The 22,408-nt window shown below is 41.3% G+C and overlaps 1 protein-coding gene across 1 annotated transcript in view; it reads right to left on the bottom strand.

The window, feature by feature from the left end:
* The window catches only part of tet1 (tet methylcytosine dioxygenase 1), a 31,841-nt gene continuing 9,433 nt past the window's right edge, over positions 1-22,408 (bottom strand). Inside the window, exons 3-12 of the mRNA XM_034203764.1 lie at positions 7,349-9,551; positions 6,757-6,847; positions 5,785-5,878; positions 5,060-5,268; positions 4,817-4,967; positions 4,498-4,587; positions 4,243-4,380; positions 3,941-4,117; positions 3,309-3,453; positions 1-3,192 (exon numbers count right to left, since the gene is read on the bottom strand). Coding sequence (XP_034059655.1) covers positions 2,156-3,192; positions 3,309-3,453; positions 3,941-4,117; positions 4,243-4,380; positions 4,498-4,587; positions 4,817-4,967; positions 5,060-5,268; positions 5,785-5,878; positions 6,757-6,847; positions 7,349-9,551 — 4,335 coding nt within the window. The 3' untranslated portion in view covers positions 1-2,155. The remainder of the gene's footprint in view (positions 3,193-3,308; positions 3,454-3,940; positions 4,118-4,242; positions 4,381-4,497; positions 4,588-4,816; positions 4,968-5,059; positions 5,269-5,784; positions 5,879-6,756; positions 6,848-7,348; positions 9,552-22,408) is intronic.

Below are 22,408 nucleotides of genomic sequence, written 5' to 3'. Positions count from 1 at the left end.
TCAGGTCCAAAATATAAATATGACTTTATTTCACAATCCCAAAAAGAGATCAGCCATCCATATAAGGAATGCTAAATGTAGCCTCTTCTCAAGTCTAAACTGGATATACTTTCAGCAACGTACAGTAATTCAGTTTCAAAATAAGCAAGAGCATCCATTATCTAAACACCATTAACAGTACAGTAAGAACAATATGGTTCACAAAACATATTTACACATTTTCTACTAATAAACGTTTTTTAAAAGATTTGTAATGCTGGTGCTAGTTGTTAGTTCCTTGTTGATACAAATACTTTCAATGTAGATTGAGAACGTCCCCACAGTCAGTCAAAAACATTTGTAACTTTGTCATGTTGGGTTCAACATTTTTAAATCCACTGATTTAAGAACTGTTTACATTCATTTCACTTTGTGTGTGTGTTGTGATTTTTTGAAAATTGTTGCAGATTTTGGTTATTAGTGGAAGACATTTGAGGGCTAGAGGAAAATCGGCACAATCATTCGATTTTTTTCACTGATAATTAAAAAGTATCATGATCAATGGTGGAGATAGAAATGCATCTCCGTCTGTCCGAAAAATAAAAAAACTACCTTTGTATTGAAACATACATCAGATCAGTGTAGAGTTGTATAAAAGCACCATGACACCAATGTACAGTATATAACCATGTCAAGTCAATGTTGTCCTATTAGCACCAAACGGAAGTAAAAGTGTTTGAAAGACCAACAAGTTTCTCAAGAAACATTATACCAGTGTCAGTGTGAATATCAGTGAAAGGTCATTATCTCTTGTGCTATAATTTAATTGCTGGGTTTTAAAAACAAATAGCTTCTGTTTCACCGGTAATAAAAAAGATCCTGATTCACCAGGAGTTGACACTAACCCCCTTATTTTGACCCTGTAAGGAAAAGCTCTCTGAAAACAAAGTCTTCACAAAGGTCGAGCACCAAAAACCATCTTCTAGTCTGAGTGGAATCTGATGTTTGAGTGGTTTTCCAACAAAAGCAGAGCGGAAGAGAACAATAAACTGATTATTCAGACACTGTTGTACATGATTATGGACATAAAAAACGGCGACATATCAAACACTTAATGAATAAGTAGGTCTTATAAGCACCATCAAGTACGTTTTTGAAATCCTATAATCACACTTGTGATTTTTTGAAATAATTTTCCAGAAGGTGAAAATAAGTTAAGTGCTAATAATGGTAAGCACCTTACTGTTGCAGCATTTCACGATTCCTCAGTATGTAAAGTTTAACATTTCCTTAGATATGTAGGCCATTTTCAACAAATTTTAAATGAAAAATACTGTAAAGATAAAACCAGGATCATGCTAAACTGTCATATATCTCTATCTGTACATACATATTTAGGCCTAAAGATTGGGACCTTTTCAAGTTAAGTTTAAAAAAATAAAAAAAGTGCTTCTTAATATGCCATACAAATCTGTGAATAAAAAGAAAAACATCCAGACATAAAGAAAACAAATCAACAAAGAAGAACATTTCTTTCATCGACTGCCACCTGAAGTCAGAGGCAGCCGAATGTGACAATCTGTAGTTACTATAAGCACAATATTAGTCCTGTTTCTACATTATGTGATGTTATGGTGTTAAGCAGGTTTTACAGTGAGAATGGCACCAACTTAGAAGCCAATGAGATTCATCTTATGAAAAGCGAACTATTGGCTAAAAAAAAAGAGCAAATTCCTACTGTACAACGTGAATTCTGAAAACACAATGCAGGTTATCATAGAAATCTTGCAGTAAACAGACTTGCACCAGGAATTAAATAGAAATCGTTATGATCAGAATAAATAATCACATCTTTTTTGTTCTTAATCATGAATATAAAACCAGTTTAAAAACGTCTTAGAAATGCTTCAAAGCACCATCTCTTTACAATAAAAACACAGAAACTCACAGTTAAAAAAGCCAACCAACTTTGGTCTTCCTCATCACTTTGAAAGCAGAGACCAAGAAGGGCAAAGTCAACAAACAGACTCTAGAAAAGCACAATGAAAACAACTTTAAAAAATGAGAGTAGCAGTTTGAAGTTGAATGAGGTAAGGCAGAAGCACAGGGTGTAGAAGTGTAGAAGTTTCTTTGTGTGTGTGAGTGTGTGTGTGTGTGTGTGTGTAACACATGTCAACTAAGTCCAGCGATTGTAGGGGCCCGTCACTTGGGTAAGAGCATAAGGGGACACGGTGACAACACCATCCCTCGGGAGAGTCCAAGCTTGTCGTGTGGGGACATGCATTGTCCTCTTTGTCCCCTCTGCATCCTCCCCTGTTCCCTCTTCTTGCTCCACACCTCCTTTTCCGTTATTCCCCAGACATTCCTCCATCCTTAATCTCTCGGCCTCCTCCTCCCGCTCCCTCTCTCGCTTGGCCATCTTTGCATCCCACATAGCCATCCCGTGCCCTGGTTCATTCAGAGACTTGTGCTGGTAGAAGACCAGGGAGATGCGCGTGGGATGGCTGCGGTCGGGCCTGAGGATTGGGGTGGTGGCGTGGAGCTCCCGCCGCGCACACTCTATCAGGATGGAGCCGTGTGCCGGTGCCACCGCGACTCCGCCTATGTCACGGTCCAGGAAGTTGTGCTCGCTGTCTGACCACACCTCTTCCTGCTTCAATTCCTCTGGTTCAGGCGGGGGAGTCTGTGGGGGAAGGGGGAGAGAAGAGAGTGGAGGAAAGCCATGACCCCTGACCTCTGCAGTGACATCTCCAGCAGCCCTGTGGAGTCCATTGAGCCTGCTGAAGAGGCCCTCAGAGGTAGGTCTGGGGGAGAAGGAGGGGGGAGGAGGAGCACTCCCACTGGGGGAGGGTCTGCGCAGAGGAGAGCAGTGCACCTCGTTTGGCTCAGTTTTAAAACCATGGGGGAAGCCACTAAGGGCATTATGTGGAGGCATATGTACACTCTGCCCACCAGATGCTGAAGCATAACCATTCACAGCATCACTCACTGTTTTATAATTAACAGCTGAGCCATTCTGTCCAAACTGGCCGCCAGGCAGGCCATGGTGGTTGGGGGGGATGACCTCCTTCTGTGGGGTGACCCCTGCACCCGAGGTGGGGTAGCTGCTGGTGCTCTGGTTGTAAATGCCGGGTTGATTCCTCTCCTGTGGGTACCGTCCATCGCTGGCAGGCCTTGGAGGCAGTCTGTACGAGCTGGAGAAGCCCTGTGGCTCTGTTTTGGAAGTAGAGAATACAAGTATTTATAAAAAGCTGATGTATGAATCATCAACATAACCTTTTGACCTCAATGTCCAACTATTAAAATACATTAACCACATGATTTAATACCTTTGCTGGGGGTGTCGTTCTTCACTTTCCCAGGAGTTTGGGGAGTCAGCCCGAGCTTCTTCTCCAGCTTCCCTGCTTGGGCCTTCAGACGAGCTTCTTGCCTGATCTTACGGGCTGATTTCACTGGCTCAGCCAGGAGACGCACCTAAAGAACACAACAAATATATAATCAACGATTTAAAACATCACTCAGGTTACTGTTTTGAAACGTTTTACCTATTAGCATTTTTCACATTGTATGAACAGTGAGCAAAGCAAATACCATTTGTTTTTAACAAAAGCAAACAAATACAAGGTTATGGGGGGATCAGTAAATCAAGGTACATTTTAAATAGACTATTGCACCGAGTACACAATTATGTCTCATTTGCTTTTAATAAGCAAACTATTGGAGTTGTAGGATGAAGTAATTTTTTTATAGAAGATGGTGATGCTTAACAAAAATTATAGAGAGGCCAACAGTGGCCCATTTTTCTGAAGTCAATGTTATATAATAGCCTTTTTTACTTGCTGCCAGCAAGATCTTTAGAAAGTACAGTAGGCATACTATTGTGTTTTGCTTGTTTGAAACAAAGTACTCAAACCACTGACAACATAACAATAAGAATAAATAGCAAAAGCTGCTTTCTTACTTCTCTGGGAAAGGCGGACAGAACTTGCAGAGCACCGCTCCGCATCTTGGTCCACTGACCCTCAACCTGACCAAACTCGTCCCTTGCGGAGACTCTGTAAAGTGGCAGAACATGGAGCTGCTCATCTTCTGGTATGTTAGGCACTGCCCGGTTATCTTCCTTGGTTAAAGTGCAAACCTGAAAAAGGGCAAACACAAAAGGCAAGTTGTTCAAACAAACAGTAGACCATGTCCAATCAATCCCTTAAGATGTAATCACATGATACAGTAGATAACATGGAGTCACACTCATAGCATGCTCACCACAGTGCTGCCGTTATTCATGTTGTGAGTGTCCTTGTGAGCATGGGCACAGAAATCCACACAGGCTGTGACCCCAGAGAAGGGACAACCCTCCTTCCGACCCAGACGGCAGTCATTCCCTGCCGACTCATTCTCCACCTATGAGAGGTGAAAGGACAAGACGTTGTGAAGAGGTAAAAGATTCAAAGCAGGTCATTTGAAAATAATATAAATAGTCAGCCTAAAATAGTGTGTCAGCTGTTTACTGTTTCATACCTGGTTTTGGAAGGCCTCCGGAGCCAGTCTTTTGTAGAGGGGTGCGAGGTCAGAGGCGAGATTCTGCAGGTTGTTCTCTATTTTCTCCTCCTAAAAGTAATGGACAGATTTAAGAGCATTTGGAGTGAATAACAGCTCATTAAAAAAATACCGGTGTGATTTTCATAGCCACTCGGAGTGGAGTATTTGGAAAACATTTGATTATTATGTCCGCCTTTCCTACGAATACAATTCACATCACTACAACAGGACAAACAAACAGAAGAAATTGCACTAGATGTTTTCCACTAGGGTTTTTGGCAGTAGACCACTCTCTCACCTCATCCCGGTCGTCTCCAAGCAGGCGGAACTTGCGCGGAACCTTGCTGCGGGCAAACTTACAGCCATTGAAGTACATACTCCAGGAGCAGCCGAAAGAAAATGAAGCTCCGCATGTGTCCTGGTCCAAACCCTGGCAGGCACATGTTCGACTGTGGAGACGGAGTAGCAGGAGGAGGATGATGAAACGAACCAAAGTTGGGAAGAAATTGTGTAATTGCAAAACAAAGAAAGAGGTACTCACTCCTCATTGAGGGCGCAGCGGCGGCTGGTGGGGGAGCCGTATTTAAAGAGGGACTTTGTGAGCTCCTGGTAGAGATTGTCTGCCACCGGCCGAGCAATTCCCTCCCACGCCAGGATGAGGATGACCAACACGGCCGTTTCACAGTAGTGCCCCGGCCTCCGGCGGACCAAACACAGCAGCTTCTCCTGTTCACTGCTACGCCGGACCACCTGTCAGATGATGGTGCATAAAAAAAATACAAGCTGATAAACAACAGCAATGAGGAACAGACAACAAGATACCAGAAGGGTAAGAATCTGGGTTAACTTCCGTCTCTGATGGGAACTACAAGAACCCTTCAATATAAAGTAGGGCTGCTCAATTAATCGTATTTTAATCGCGATTACGATTATGGCTTGCAACGATTACGAAAACAACGTAATCGAAATAAAACGATTATTTTTTTATTATTATTATTATTACTTTTTCTTTTTTTTGTCAGTTGAGTTATACTTAAAGTTCAGGGTAATCAACTGTTAAAAACATACTGTTCACATTTTTTTCTCCAATAAATGGATATTTTCAAAGTCAATGAATAATCGCATTTAATAATCGCAATTACAATTATTGACCCAAATAATCAAGATTATGATTTTTGCCATAATCGAGCAGCCCTAATATAAAGAACACATATTCGGGACATTTAGGAACTACAACTACAAAAAAAAACAACATAAGCTACATACCCATTTTGCTATTGGACACCCCTGGGAGCTCTTTCCTTCTTTCCCAGTGTAAACAACAACTTCCAGCCTGACTGCATTTCCTTTGGCACCATATCTGTAACACACATAGGAGAAACGATAAGGTTGTGCTTTTGAACTCAGAGCATATCACACTGGCAACATCACATTGTTATCCATACATTAGGGCAACATATATGGACAATCAATATATCAAATAAAAAAAATGCATATGTAGTAATCATCAGTGGAAGAAAACATATTAGGATTGTGTATTCCTTGTAGTCATTGTGCAGTAAAATGTCATGTATATCATTTTATATTTAGTAGTTTAGATTCATTTGACTGCTGCATTAATGTGTGAGATATTTAGAGCTGTACTAATTATATCTTCTTTATATATAGTTTAATCTACAGCAATGCATCATATTCTAAAGATCATCATATGTCTTTGTCGCTGTCCTGTGAGAACCACGTACCTTAAAAAGAAACAGCCCTGTGCTTTGTATCTTTGTGTCAATACCTACCCAATAAACTGGTCACAAATGTATTGAAGTGGGGGAAAAAAATGAGTTCCCTCTGAGATATTAAACATTTCTATAAAATGTGTTTCATACAAAATAAATACTCAAATTGGTTTGATTACAACTATGTCATTAAATGTCTCAATGAGTGCAGAATGACGTTTCTTTTGTCTGGTTTTCAGATGGACTGAAATGGACATCAAGATGTTTTAAACGGGCTTCCATCGTGGTTTACGGCCTCTTGTCTCAGCTCTAGGGGTTTCCTGTTTCAACATGTGTGTATCTGAGACAGAGGATACACGTATTGAGCTGGCTCAGCAATGCTTCCTTTTAATGACAGACTCTGTCCCACCCCATTCCACCAAGACCATGGCTCACTAGTAAGGTCTTTGCATGTTTGCTAGAAAGCACACCCACATACACAGTGTAAACAAAGTTGTAGTCACTCTACCTGTTCTCCATCAGTTCCCTCACTGCAGGAACAGTAGGCCCTGCCCCAAGGTGAGTATAGTAAGGGCCTTCCTCCTTTTCAATGATCTGTTCTGTGGACAGAAAGAATCAAAAACAAGATGTATCAGATATCAAAGCAACTTTATCAGGTTTAGAAGTGTCCATCCAATGTGGTGTTGGTATATTTTTGGGAAACGCTCCTGATAAAGAAGTCAGATTAATTAAATGTAAAGGTAAAATACACAGTAAATGCATCTGGATCTCAGTTCAGGGGCCACCACTCTGTATGTTCGCATTTCAAGACCAAATACATCATAACAGCTCAACATGGCTCAACAAAGCACCGCAAAGAAATGTGGCCTCCTTTTGCTTGAATTGGCCCATGAATTAGAACACAGCATGTGTGTGTGTGTGTGTGTGTGTGCGTGTGTATGTGTGTGTTTGCATAAGAAAAAGAAAAACAGGTTGCAGTATTGCTCCAAAGCCAACATTAAGGGTACATTTAACCCCAAAGTGGAATTTATCTAATTATGTGACACTAATGCAAATGCTACACACTTTTCTTCTCAAAGGTTATAGGAAGAATAACTCACCCACGCATTCACAGGATGGAAGATCAGCAAGTTTTTTGGAAGGTGTATTTAGCAAGTTCTTGGTAGGGGTATCCAAAAAACTCATAGGAGACTCCAGGAAGCTGTTGACGTTGTTCTTGGAAGGAGTTGTTTCTTCAGACTGGCTCTGAACCCCGTCAGTACTAGTGGACAGGATAGTGACAGGTCCTGCCCTCTCCAGCTTGTAGTAGCCCTGCTGGCTCGGAGGAGGGGACTGCCGGCCCCCCGAGAAGCCATTGGACAGTCCATGGTTTCCAGATGAGTGGCTGAGGAAAGGGTTATTGGCGGCACTGGTGTTCGGATCAGCGCCGTGATGCACTCCCTGAGAAAACAAATGCCTTTCATAGTCCAGCCCAGCATGACCGTTGCATGGATTGTGTTGGTGGAGTGGACCGTTAGAAAGTGACCATGGGTGTTGTTCTGGACCGGTGTTGTTAAGCCTTGTGAGAGGGCTGTAGTTGTGAGTCTGCGGCCCGAGGTGGGCTGCACTGTGTGTGTTACTGTGATGGATGAGTTGCCTCCTTTCCTCCTGAGCCTCAGCCAAGTATCTGTTCAGGTCGATTTGAGCCTGAGGCAGAAACAGGTTCCTCTTGTGGTGAAGGACTGGTGTCCCCTGAATCTTCTGGCCTCTCCCCCTGGAAATCTCTCCATTTGGCGTGCGTTTTGAGAGGGGGGTCCGGCAGTTGATTCCCTCATTAGGTCCATCACTTTTTTTCTTCCTGGGCTTGGAAGGCGTTGCTCTTGTTTTTTTCACGGGGGGCTTTTTCTGACTGGGGGATATCTGGCAGTTGTAGTTGTATTTGATGGCTGACACAGGTGTTCCTTTCTGAGGGTTTTTCTCCGAGTGCTGGTTGTGTCGAGACTGGATGATGAAGGCCAGGTCTGCCAGCTGAGCTGCCACCTCCTCCTCCTCCTCTCTGTTCCTCCTTGCTTTACCAACAACCCTGTCTCTGTCCTCCGCGAACAATCGCTCATGATCTTTACTGACTCTCATGTCATTGGGATATTTATAGCTGCATTCCGACTTGATGACATGAGAACCAAAGCCCGGCTCTGTCTTCCTACAGGGTGCTTTATCTCTGTCTGAGCTAGCTTCTAAGAGATCGTGCAGATACAGCTTCGCGTTAGACCCCTGGGAGCACTGGATGACGTTTCTTTGTCTGGCCACAGGAGGGCGTATGACTGATGTCTGGTGCAGTGGCGAGCTGATGACCGACACTTTGTTGTAGCGAATAGCTGGTGTGTGTTTGACGTCTTGCAGGGTTGTATTTGTGTTGGAAGTGCTATGTTCACACATACGTTCAGTTTTAATGGAACCTGCGGGGCTCTGAGGTATAGCTGCCAGTTGAGTCAAGGCCTCAATAGCAATAGCCTGATCAAAACTAAGATTTCTTCTCTCTGCCAAAGACTGCACGCTCTGTTGCAAGACACCTTGAGTAGGTTCACTTTTAATGTATTGCGGATTCCTTTGCAGGCAAACAGGAGTGCTTTTCTGAAACAAGTCATTCTGTAAGTCCTCTGGCTCTTTTTTGACAAAGTACAAATCTGGTGGCTCTGTTTTGATGGAGCAAAGAATGGAGGACCGTGAGCTGAAAAGTTTCTCCTCCAGTCCTTTTCTCTCTGTGACAGAAAGACACACCACGGCCGCCAGCGTGGACAGCGGGTCTTCGCAGACCTCGTCTTCATCGCTCAGCTGTTTGGTGGGCTGTTCAGGGATCCACATCCACGGTTCCTCTAGTTTGATCTTCTTTAGTGGAACTGACATGTTGTCCGGAGAAGTCTTGGGTCCATTCTTAGGGCAGTCTTTAGGAGTTGTAGCAATTATAGTCCTTTGAGGCTCTGATGCATTAGTAGTCCATTTGAAAGCAGACTTCAGATCAGAGTGTGACCCAGTGGTCATATTAGCACCGTTAGGTTTTGTCAGGTTCTCAGCAGAACCATTCTGAAAATTAACAGAAGAGCATACATGCTGGTGAAGTGCATTGCTGGTCAGCTCCAGCCCGGACTCTCTTTTGACAACTGATGATGGCCGTCCGCCTTGGTCCGAGGCCGGTTTGTGGGTGATGGTGGGAGCTTGTGTATGAGGTATGTGGCCTTCCTCCCCTTCATCCTCCTCTGCTTCCGTGTGGGTGTCTTCCATCTGCGCTTTGGCTTTGCCATTTACCGACCCACTTTCTGGAACCACCTGAGACAGAGAGAGAGAAACAAGAGGAGAGAGGTGACTCAACAAGTTCTGGCAGTATACAGTGATTCAACTTGTTCTAAACAGTCACGCCACACAGCACAACAGATTGCATCCCAGCATGGCATGAGCATCCGCTGCAGCCACTATCGAGGCGGTGGAAAATATTATGACGTGAAAACAAATAATCTGCTTTCTATAAATCTTGCTGAAACTGATCTCTTAACAGAAATAATACAAAAGTGAAGCTGTGTTAGTCACAGTCGAGGCCTCAAACAGGGAAACATGTATGCATGAGCGGCTGAGTGTAAAGCGCTGTGGATCCACAGGTAGCCGAGTGCCAACAAGTAAACAGTCACGCACAGTTCATGATTACTTCACTAGGATCACTGAGGGCATTTGTAGGTGTGTTCCCGGGCTTGTATGCAAGCACATGTGATTATTAACACAGCATCCCGACCATGTTAACCCCTGTGCATTGTTCAGTGAGTGATTAACCCACTCAGGGTCTAATCCAGACACAGCACAGCTTGACCCTTTGGCTAAGACGGATTCTGACTGCCAGCAAAGCTACGACTATCCAAAGGTCCACAGTATTGACATTTTTTTTACCTCCATGAAGAAGTGGAAACTTAATATTTTAAACTTTCGTAATTGTTCGACAATTATAGACATAACTCCATAAACAGGAATAAGATCAATTGATTTAGGAAAAAGTAGAAGCGAAGGCAGTTTACAAAGTACACATGTTATGGTGTATAATGTATTTATGTTTGTATGTAGTCATGTAAGGCTCTGTATGGACTGTTGCAAGATATTTCCTTGAAAATAGACAATAAAGACTCTATCTAAATTAAGGAGCACAAAACAAACCTGATAAAAATCTAGCCAAGATACAGTGTTTCTGTAACTAAATATACAAATGTGCTTTTCATCATCTTGAGTGAGCATATAATCAACAGAAGTCAAATAAAGCTTTTTATTTGAGGACTTAACCCCACATCAAATTGAGAACTAAAGCCTTCAGCATTAGAAGACTGATTAGAAATGTTGCAGCGTGACAAAGATACAAAAAAAAAGACATCATGTGCCAAGACTCAGCTCACAAAAGGCTCTTAAATTGTAGAAGCTGGAGGATATACAGCACACCCTAAAACGTCATTCAGGGGACCTTTTACCACCACTTAATTAAATGCATGGTTGCAAGATACAAATTTGAATTAATTGATTTAGATAAACATTTTAAGTTGCAAACATTAATTTCTAAGTTGTGTTGACGTAATAATGTTGGTAATTACATCAACTTAATATTGTGTGTAATTTGAACTCTGATTTCTGCGTTAATTGACTTAAAACTAAATTCAAGTTGTAGTAAGTAATGCAATTGGCTTGATAACTTAATTGTTCTACACCAGTTAAGGATTTCAAGTCCACTCCAACTTAACTTGCCTGGACAAGTTCCCACAGTTAAGACAAATAGAAATATACAAAGGACATTTTAAGGTGAGTGTCATCTTTTGTCATTCAAATACAGATAGCCTTGTAGTTGCACTGTATAGACAGATTACTGTTGGACCAAAATTAGCAGCCTTTGAACTGTGAATAGTTCTGTGAGAGGATACAAAGTAGTAGAGGCTACTGTGAGCGTAAAAATACTTAGGTTACTATTGTGATATAATGTTTTATTAAAAATGAATCTCGGTGAAGCAGATCAAGGACATGCTTCTTGAGGTAGGATCGTTATTTAGAGTTGTCATTGAAATGCAAGTTGTTGGCAGTCACCCATTCAGAATATATTCATTTAGGTAATTTCTCTTTTTTACCTTTTTCAAAAATAGCACAATACAATTGAAGTATGCAGAGAACTATAGCCATCTGCTGCTTTGTCGTGTACCTTGGAGAAAAGGAAGAGGACCTTTTCAAGGAGTTTAGCGACGTAGTTAAAAATCTTGAAATAAAATAAAATCCATGGGCCCAGTGTAAAAACACAGGACAAAAGCACTGCTCTCTGTCAGTTACATTTTGAAGCATATTGCACTTTTGGCCACACCCCAATCAATAATATCTTAGCAACATTCAGCATGGATAGGTGTTGACAGCAATGGCATGGGAAAAGGATTGTGTACAATTTGAAAAGTGGCTTCTGCTCTTCACAGTTCAAATATTGTAAGGAACCTGCTAAAAAGACGAGAAGGTACACTAAAACTTGCACGGTTGTGATTGAAAAAATCTGTCCACATGCATTTAAACACTAGGCAAAGTACTCAAAAGCACCTCTGTGTGTCTTCAGGACCACATTGCCATGACGACACACACATGCAGACTCAATAGGTGAAAACAATACCAGCGTTGCTTGAGCAGCTGGTAATAATGGCTCTGAATTAGCTAAGAGTTTAAAAAGTATGCAATTACCTAATTCATTATCTCTTATGCGCTAACCTATTATTTAATGTGCTTCAAAAGGACATGAATATCGCCTTCATCAGTGACCGGTCCACCCCAGGATCTGACCACACGATGGCAACCATCGTGGTCGAGGGAAACAAATGAATAAGCAAGCATTCTGCGTTAAATGTGTTCATACTGTTTGAAATAATGACTGTCGGCAGTGTAAACATCTTTGTTACATCTTTTGTCAAATGGATGTGTGTGATCTGCAGATTGGTGGCCATTGAGAGTTTGTTTCTGTAGTTTTACAAAAACTTTACAGATTTTACATATTTGGCACTGGTTTTAAATATGCAAAGGCCTCTAACTTCGTTGTGATGGCAGCATTTATTTGCTGTGTCCCCATGTCCCATGGTAATATGGCTAATGTGTTTATTTATTATTTGTGGGGCAATTTAAATTTGTGTTATTTATCTTTTTTCTTTCAAGATTGAAATGAAGCTCAGCGCAAGTTCTTTCAGGAAGACTGGGTGTATACATTCACTCTGCAGCTGCATATAATCAGCTTATCACAGGCGTTCTCTTTAACCTATTAAATTTCACCTCATTCTCCAGCAGCCAATCAACGTGCTGCAGCCAAACTATAAAATGGTTCTCCTCTCTCCTGCAGTCAGCTGTGATTTCAGGTGTTCATGCTGCCGCTCGCCTCCTCCCCATCCACCTCCTCTCATCATATCCAGTGCCAGAAGAGCTAATCCAAAGACCTCATCACATCTTCATCCCATCTCCTCATCAAATGACCCTGGGGGGGTTCCCTATATGCTCACGGCTGCATTTCCCCCTTTAGATATACGATTTCAGGATCGGGGTCTAATCGCCAAAGACTTAACATTTATCATATGACATGTGTCAATAAATGTTCAAACAAAATGAAGTCTCTCCTGATTGAAATATCATGTGTTGAAATAAACAACTGCAGTTCAAAATAAAAAAGTGAATTGCCTAACATTTTTGTTGTGGAATTAATGCATTTCTTTCTTTAAAGGCAAACACATGAAAAAGCTAAAACTACTGAATACAATATATTTGGAGCAACTTAATTTATAAATGGTTGTCAACTTAAAAACTTGTGTTCACAATGATGGTAATTAAGTACATACAACTTGAAATTCCTTTTAAATAATGTGGTAAAACTAGTTGGAACAACATGATCTTTGGAGTAATCAACTTAAAAACTTGTGTTTATTCTACCAATTATTAAGTAAGTGGTAATTAAAAACACCTCTGATTGTAGAGGAAAAGCCTTCTCCCCTAACTCAAATAAGTGTGTTGGTTTAACACAATTTCATTAGAAGTTGTCATAACTCAATAAACATTGATGCAAACTGTTGCGTGGATTTTCTTTGTTGAGCCAAAGCATTTGTTTTTAGAGTGTATGTGCATTTCTGGGATCTGTGTGTACTGTATGTTTATGCGAGTGTGTATGCATTTTTCCTTTAATGAACTTGCACAACTAGATAGATAGATATTGTATATCCGGCACCCATTAAACTCCATCACTTTCACTGTTTTAATCTATTCTGCAGCAGGAGATGCACTTAAAGTTGACAGATCAAGCCGCAACAATACTTAATATAATAAAAAACAGATTTATACGAACAGACAGACCAAACAGAAAAGACCTTTGAGTTACATGCGCTCTATCCAACTCTATTTTCCCTATTTCCATCAGACATGGGTGCCAGGGTTGTTCGAGGTCCATGTCCTGAGACATCCTTGATAAAATGGTAACAGTGTGTTTGACTTTTAAGCGTATCGTTAAAAAGCAGAATTGAGCCTTGTGACATCCCACATGTGACGGCTGCTGAGCAAGAGCACAGGCTGTCATTCATGAGGAAGAAGGTGTTAAAATACAAGCAATGAAGCAGGCTTCCAGAGCTAAAAGCATTCAATTAAAGATGGAAAATAAAAGCTGTCAAAGGCTGCGCTGAGGTCTAAGAGGATTAATACGGAGCAAATCTCCTGCATTGGCTGCTTAAAGAAGGTTCTTAGTTGCCTTAAGTAGATCTGTTGCTGTGTATTGTGAAGTCAGAGAGAAGAAAGAATGAAGAGGTGCATAGAGAATGATAGGTAAATGATTAATTTCATACATATCACATTTTCAATATGATATTTAATACTGACTCTCAGACTGTAATTCCGATAAGGAGATTTGACACTGCTGTGTGAGTTGATTGCATTTGGTGTTTTATTAAATGTGCAAGTAAAAAAGCTGAAAAGCAATATTTGTACAGAAATGTTTATTTGTTCAACATGCCTTTCTAATCTGAAATGATTTCCAGTCTGAATATCCATTAAACATGCTATACCGAATAGAGCCCTTGTTTTTGACTATGTGGGACTGACACAGTTGCACCTTGTGTCTACAACTGATTTTCCTCTTATTTGTTGTACATCCATTGGCGCTGCGCTAGAAATATTTCAAACTGGTGCAGCTTTTTGTATCTTTTGGACCAGTTATCTTCAGGAATATAATGCAAATTGCCAAAAGCTCTTTATTAAGACAAAATTAGACTGTCGTTGGACAAGGCAACTGAGCGTTCTAGTGAGCTGTTCAGGTTAATAAAATGTTAAGATCGGACATGATCAGTACGATGGAGCGGATTTAAGTCTATCTACCAATGTGATATTCCTGATCCCTCTCTGATCCATTTTCTTTCTCCCTTGTCCACTTCACTCGCCGTGTCTTTCAGGACTACTACTAGAAACACACTGCTGATGCAACAGATAGCTTGAGCTCTCAGGCTGAGGCAATACTAAAGCTACCGATGCAACAGAGTTAGATACCCGTTCCAAACAGACTGTGAAAATGGCCCACCCAACGTTCAAATGAGCAAGTGAAGGGAAGAGTTGAAAAAATGGGTAGCAGGGTGAGGGAGGGAGGGGGGGAAAGGCAGTGTGTCTGTCACAATAAACTGCTTTCAATGACAAAGCAACTCTGGCCGGCTTCCAGCACTGCAACACGCGTGTCTCTGTGGATGTATATGCATGTGCATCCAAGTGTTCATGATCCGACTTCAAAGTACAGCGCCTGTTTTTAATGATGCTACATTTAGCCTTGTGATAACAAAAAGCCTATGCAGGATGTAAAGGAACAGTCATGTGCTCTTGTTTAACCTCCGGGTCTCTAGAGATCTGGGTCTGTGATGTGTTAGTGCTGTGTCTTTGTGCTGCTGTGTCTGCCTCAGGGGATCTGAAGTCACTTACATGGCCATGTACTGTTTTAAATGCAAACATTGTCTTCTTCTTTTCTGTTAGACCAACACATATTTAACTGTTGTGCTTGTCAGAGCTTTTAAAGTCAAATAAATATACGTTAGAGTAGCTACGGGTGAGTGCACTACAAACAAACACACGTTCAGAGACCTACCCTAGCAACAGAAGTGTAACCGTCGCCTGAATCCTAACAAACGTGTCTCTATGGGTCTCCAAGGAGGTTTTAAGCAGTGTGTATGTATTCATCACTCGACAACACAGACATACAAACACTCAGATATACACATAAACATCACTACATAAACAACAAAGAAAGTGCTACGAATATATGAAGTTCATTCTGGATAACTTTCAGCCCTGTTCACTTTGGATATTATACCCCGTTAGGATCTTCACCTCACACGGCTCTTAGAAATGATCACAGAAAAAGCACGCTTCCTTCCTGGCTGTGACTGTGAGTAGTGGTTGATGTATGATTCTCTCTACACGTGAGAATTTCCTTCATTCATTGAGTGTTTCCTGCCTGCACTAAGCTCAATGTCACGTCGTGAACATAGGAAACATACTACAATAAAAAGAAAACAGCGACAAAGGTGTTATAAGTAGCAATAAACCTAATGAACTTGAATAAACTGGCTCCCAGGACACTCGTATGAATAAGAGCTTAATTAACTGTAAAACTATACAAATTAAGACAACATCAGTACCACAAAGACCCTTTCTTACAAACCACACAATAATAACACCATTAGTATTGCAGCCAAACTATTAAAAGCAAGCCAAATTACAACCCACGGCTTACAAGCACCACACTTCTCTGCTAAGCAGTCAGAAAACAGCAGGTGCAAACATATGGCTCTCCGGACCACTGCAAGAAAAGGGGAAGCAAAGGGGCTCTTCATACACTATCATGTGTAACGGCTTAAAAAAAGGTCATGCAACAGGGAAAGAGAAGAGCAGTGCCTATTACCATGGAAACTGACCTCTTTATTGCTGACTTTTGTTTTCACATCCTTTAAACTCACCTGGAAAAGACAAGCCAAACACTCACACACAGAAGTCTTCAGTGCTTCAGGAGAAACAATAACAAAACCATCCTCCAAATAAAGTGCTCCAATAGGCTAAATCCAGGCTGGCAGAGAGAGAGAGACAAACGCAGGATAACCTCTAGCTGAGCTCCACTAGCTGACCCATCTGCAGCGAGACAAAAGACCCCAGGGTGAATGAGCCGGCTGCCTTTACCTTGTCTGTCCTCGGAGGAAGCCCCTCCGGTTTAGGCAGCATATCCCTAAAAGGTATTGGTGGCCATCTTACTTTGCCTTCCTTCAGCCTCAAAAGAAAACCCTAGCTACAGTAGCCGTGTGCAGGGCAAGCTCCTGGGTGTCATGACTGTGAGCTGCTGTAGCAAAGTGCTGCTACAGCAAACACACACACACACACACACACACACACACACACACACACACACACACACACACACACACACACACACACACACACACACACACACACACACACACACACACACACACACACACACACACACACACAGACATATAGACGCACACACATACGGGATGCCTTTCGCAGACGCAGACAGAGCATCATCAGCCAATGGCGTGAGGACCTCAGCGGCTTGTAAATTATCTTCCATGCCTAGACTCTCCTAAACAAAGGATCCCCTATGTGGGCTTTTTACTCCAGCCCTACACACATGGATTGGTGGCAAGCTGTGGAACGGATACTGCACACATGCTGGATCCGGATCACAGGAAAACAACCCCATCCCTGCAGAGATATTAACCCCTAAAGCAGATCACCAGCACGGCTTTGGAAGAATGGGGATATTCACTGAAATCATAGCCCCACTGCTATAATTATTAAGCTATTCATTGATTAATCGTTAGACGGAACAATCAAATCTACAATTTATACGAATTATATATTTATTTATAATTTTTGAGTGTTATCTTGTTGCAATATATTGGAGAGAAGACAGACATTTATACTCCTGATATCTCCAACACTTAACAAATAATTGATTATATTAGGAGCTGTCCTTTAACACTACTCCATCAGATGTTTCAATCATGCGATCTAGTTCATCAAATATAAAAGGTGTTTCAATATGAAGCATGGTCAATTATTGCATGCCTTTAAATGATAACAAACAGACTATGAATCATTTTCTGCAGCACGTCTAATTCCCACATGATCTAGAGACGATGTGGAAGGCAGCAGGAAAGAGGATGTTGACGGCAACCATACCGTCTCAACAACCCCTCCCCTCATTCTCTCTCATCCACCCCCGGAGCCTTTTTCAATTCCCTGAGGAAAAGCTTTAGTAAGAGAAAAAGGAGGAAGACAGAAAGCAATGACTAAGAGAGGAACATGTTATGAGAGAGTAAAATACTCCCCCTTTTCAAAGGCAACCATGTGGCGCTGAGGTCACACCAGGACAAGAAGACTGAAGGCAGTGGAGGCTCGGCGGGGATTGCCGTTAACACTCGAATGACCGACTTTAGACGTGTGTTTGAAGCAGAGAGCGTGCAGCTTAATCCAGACACAACAATGAAATATATCTGCAGCGTGCATGCAATAAATATGCAAACAGCAGGATGAATAAAATGAATGCACAGGCGGTGAAAGATGAAGTTGTTATTAAAGGATTTACCCGTAAGCCATGACAAAATCTCAAAAGCACGTTACACCTAACAGGCCTGAGTTATACGATGTGATTAATGTGTTCAATAAAGGAATCATTTGAGTCCTCTGTGCAAACCAAACACATATCGCAGTTCACCTATGAGCATGAATATTTTCACACTATATAAACAATGTATTACAACGTTTTTAACACTATGGTGCAATCTTTGAAGATGAAATGTATCTGTTTCTCTCACATTGCTCTGCAGCTCAACAGACAGTGAGTCAGTTGGTCAGTTAGATGCTTATAACTTATCATTGTCAAACTGCTGCATGCTGTGGGGCTTCATGCATATGTAGTCTCACACATTTTCAAAACCAGTGCCTTGGAACAATGCCATACAGTGAATGTGTGTTATATATTAACAGTGGTAGTTGCTGAGAAAAATGTTTTTTCTCTCAGTATTATGATGTATTCTCTACAATGGTTCATTCCAAACAGGCTCATTTCAGATATCATATCCTCTGCTAAGCGTTAGCAGATATTTGAGTGTGCATCTAAGAGCATTCATCATCTAAACAGGTACTATTCAACATAAGTCATTTTCCCCAACAGTTATAATAACACATTTCCTGACACACTGTAAAACAAACAGGGATGGAGACTAAACACTCGAAATATACACAAGGCATGTGTGTGGTGTGCAAACTTCATTCCCATCAAATAATATTTCCCAAGCACTGTCAGCAACACAAAACCTCAGTCCACATTGCAACAACATATGTTCAGCTATTTTAATCACAATGTGGATAACTGGCTGCAAATTTAGAAGTAGTTTTGCCAACTCATGTGGATATACGACAGCTTTTACGCTAATGTAACCCTGAACTGGCCATAAGAAACTTTTATGGACACCTGAAATATCAATGTTTTGCGGGGTAGAGTGTTTTACTACCCATTACATGCCAAAATATGCATCGTTCACTTTTTCTCTCCTATAAATCCAGAATAATTTCCTGACCAATGATCGTTTTTATGCCAACTTCTAGGCATGTTAATAGAAGTGAAATTAGGTAGAGCTATATCTGGGTTCAATAAGACATTTCCAGGTTCATTGTGGCAGTTATGCTGATCTCTTATCTGAAAGGTCTTAGGTAGTCTGACAGGTTTGACATTTGTGAATGATCTTCAAACTACACTGTCAAACAGGTTACACCAACCTAGTCAACACATGCCTTTGTAAGATGCACACCTATCAACTGCTACTTTTGACTTAACAGTGTGTTGCTGAAGCCTGTTGGCATTTCTTGACACTAAATTAAAACTACACAATTCAATAGCTAGGTGAAAATAAATGATATAAATACAATATTTTGGACAATGTCATTTATAAAAAAATGCATATAATAATACATCTCTCTAATATGTGTTTAAAAGTATAAACTGCATTGATTGTACTGTGTTCTCTGCTTTTATGACTCCTCTTGCAGCCACTCCATTCCTGCATCCAAAAATACTTCACAACTACCAACAGTATTGCACCGCACCCTTCACTTTCAGCTATTTAAATGTCCCATATGTTTTTTCCCTATAACAAGCTTCCCAGCTCTCATTAGGAACAAGTCGTCTGGACGTTTTTCTCCCTAAACTTAAAACTACAGTACATGAGCATGCATGCAAGGTAAATAAAGTATAGTTCTGCACCACAGTCGTAAACTGTCTCTGACACATCTGGAGGCCGACCCACTGGAGGCCGGCCCGCTGATGGAGCTGTGCCAAGAGTGACTGTTGCCAATAGTTGTCATTACTGACGGTGCTGCTGACGCTAATGTAAACCTGCCTCGCATTTGCATTGAAAAACGACAGATCTCTGCTGAAGGGTAGTAGTTTGAGGGAGTTGTGGCTTTCTTCAGTGAAAGATAACAATGATAATAGTGGTGAAAACCATGGGAAAATATAACTCTGTGCATTGACTTGTCCCCATGCTGCTGATTGAGACAATCGTTCACAACCATTCACACAAAGACCAACAGACAAAGTTAAGGGACTAAGAATAAGCAATACTTATCTATATGCAAACACCAAAGTCAGCATTTGGATACTGCGTTGCCAGACCGAGGCAGTTTGAAAGCTGATTTTCCTTGAAGAGAACATTGAATTCATAAATTCAGTGTTACCTGAGAGGAGGCAGCAGTACAGCTCACAGTCAGACCCTAAAAGCTGCACACGAATCACAATGTTACCTTTTCCAAAAGAACATCTGTGGACTTAAGCCTTTGACTTTATGTCTGCACAAAAGGTTTATGCGCTCTCCTCTACATGCTCTCTGCTTCCTCAACAAACACTAACAAATAAAACGAAATATTTGGATAGGATAGGCTGTAACCAATGGGTGAGGCTATTTAAGGACACAAGGTATTCACATTCAAAACTCGATCCATACATAAACACAGAGAGTGACGTGGAACATACTACAATCCCACTCTTGGAAGAAATTGTGCATCATTCAACACCACTCCCTCAACCCACATGGACTTCATTTAAGGTCCAACAGCGGTTGGTCAGCACGAGAAAACAGTGTGTCATTCCAACTCTCACACCTCCAACCGGGCCAGGAGAGGAGGGATGAGTTTAAAAACTGTATGCATTTACAAAATGTCCTATTTAATAATTTAACAGTATTATCCATGTGACTGTAGCTGCCGATTTTGATCTGGTTAAACACACAATGTATTCTGTGGCAATATGGCAAAACGTGTTTCACCTTGGAAAGGACATTGAAGAAGGTGAGTGGATCCATCAGCTTATGTAAATACTGACAGAGACACCCTCCCACACACACACACACACACACACACACACACACACACACACACACACACACACACACACACACACACACACACACACACACACACACACACACACACACACACACACACACACCCACACACACACACACACACACACACACACACACACACACACACACACACCCACACACACCCACACACCCTCCCACACACACACACACACACACACACACACACACACACACACACACACACACACACACACACACACACACACACACACACACACACACACACACCCACCCACACATACACACAAACACTAAGCAGGCAGAGCAGCATTGGGGCCCCAGATCCTCTCACAATGAGACAGGAAAAGGCTTACTTAAGTTTGCGCTAGTACAACATGCTGAGTCGGCATGTTGGCCATTTCACTGCATGTGTGTGCATCACTCACACACACAAATATATGTGCAGACAGATGCATACAAAAATAGAACAAGGTGAAGTGACAAGCATCACAATGGATAATAAATGCATCCTCCTCAGGTGTATAGGTCTATATTCAAGGTTAGGGAGGTCAGGTTGATGCATGAATTTGCTCTGGTTTCTCTAGAAGGAGGTCATTGAGTGCCCTCGGTAGGATTTGAGTGGCATTTCTTTTGGGGGGCATACAAGGATTTATTTTCACCCAGTGAAGCCAAGTGGCACGACTTCAAAGCTTATCCAGGGACTTAGAGCCTTACAACAGTCAGGACACGGCACACACTCACAGATTCAAAGAATCAAAGAGGGTTCGGGAGTAATAGTGGTATCACAGTTTAACTCTACAAATATCTTGCTGAATTATAAACATTATTATACTAAAATACACCTCGTCTCTTACAAAATTACGTCATGATTCAATCTGAGTTGTCCTTCCAGATAAATGTATTTTCTACCGGATTACGTCTCAGTTTTGAACACATTGTTAAGGTTGTAAAATAGGTCAAAACAGAAAACAACAAGACTACTACTTTGGTAAATTATCATGATGTGGCTTGAAATTAGTATGTTTGTATGGTCGTAAAATAAAATGACTGAACTAGACTTGGTTTTAAATGGGACACTTATTTGTTTCCTACCTAAGCTTTGTTTAAAATTGTGTTACATAACAAAATTACATAAACTGGGACAAAATATGTTTCCCTCAAAATGTAAATGACAAAGCAGTTTTGTTGTATGGCAACATCATTGTTTGGACATAAAACTATTTGTATTGTTGTTGTTGCAGAAACGTATTTGCTGCTGAGCTGCTAGAGTTGAATATACATTAAAGCAAACATAGTGAAGTCCCTATTAAAATAATTGAATTGCTGTTTAGTTGGATGTAAGCCTTCAACATCTGCTCTGATGTCGGGTTCTGGCCAAATAACTGAGTCCCAAATCACATAAAACAGACATGTCCCATCATACACAGAGCCTTTTTCTGGGCCTCTACCCAAGCCCTGCAGCTATTACAGATAACTACCTCAGATGTTTGTTTTAAATGTAATTGGCTTGGACCAGGTTAACAGAAATACAAAGCAGACATAATCAGAGGAAGGCTGAAGTAATAAAACGTGTGTCTGTGAAGAGGAAGAGGAGAAGTCAGAGGAAAGAGAGGAGGCTAAGGCACAACACAATCTGCTTGGTCATAATGAGTTGGTAGTGTCTCTGACGTTTCATGAACCCTCCTCGGCCCCCTTGTGTCCCAC

Source organism: Gymnodraco acuticeps, unplaced genomic scaffold (genome assembly GCF_902827175.1).
Source record: "Gymnodraco acuticeps unplaced genomic scaffold, fGymAcu1.1, whole genome shotgun sequence".
NCBI classification, from domain to species: Eukaryota; Metazoa; Chordata; class Actinopteri; order Perciformes; family Bathydraconidae; genus Gymnodraco; species Gymnodraco acuticeps.
Note: the sequence above shows the minus strand (reverse complement) of the source record. Positions and strands in the feature narration are given on the sequence as shown.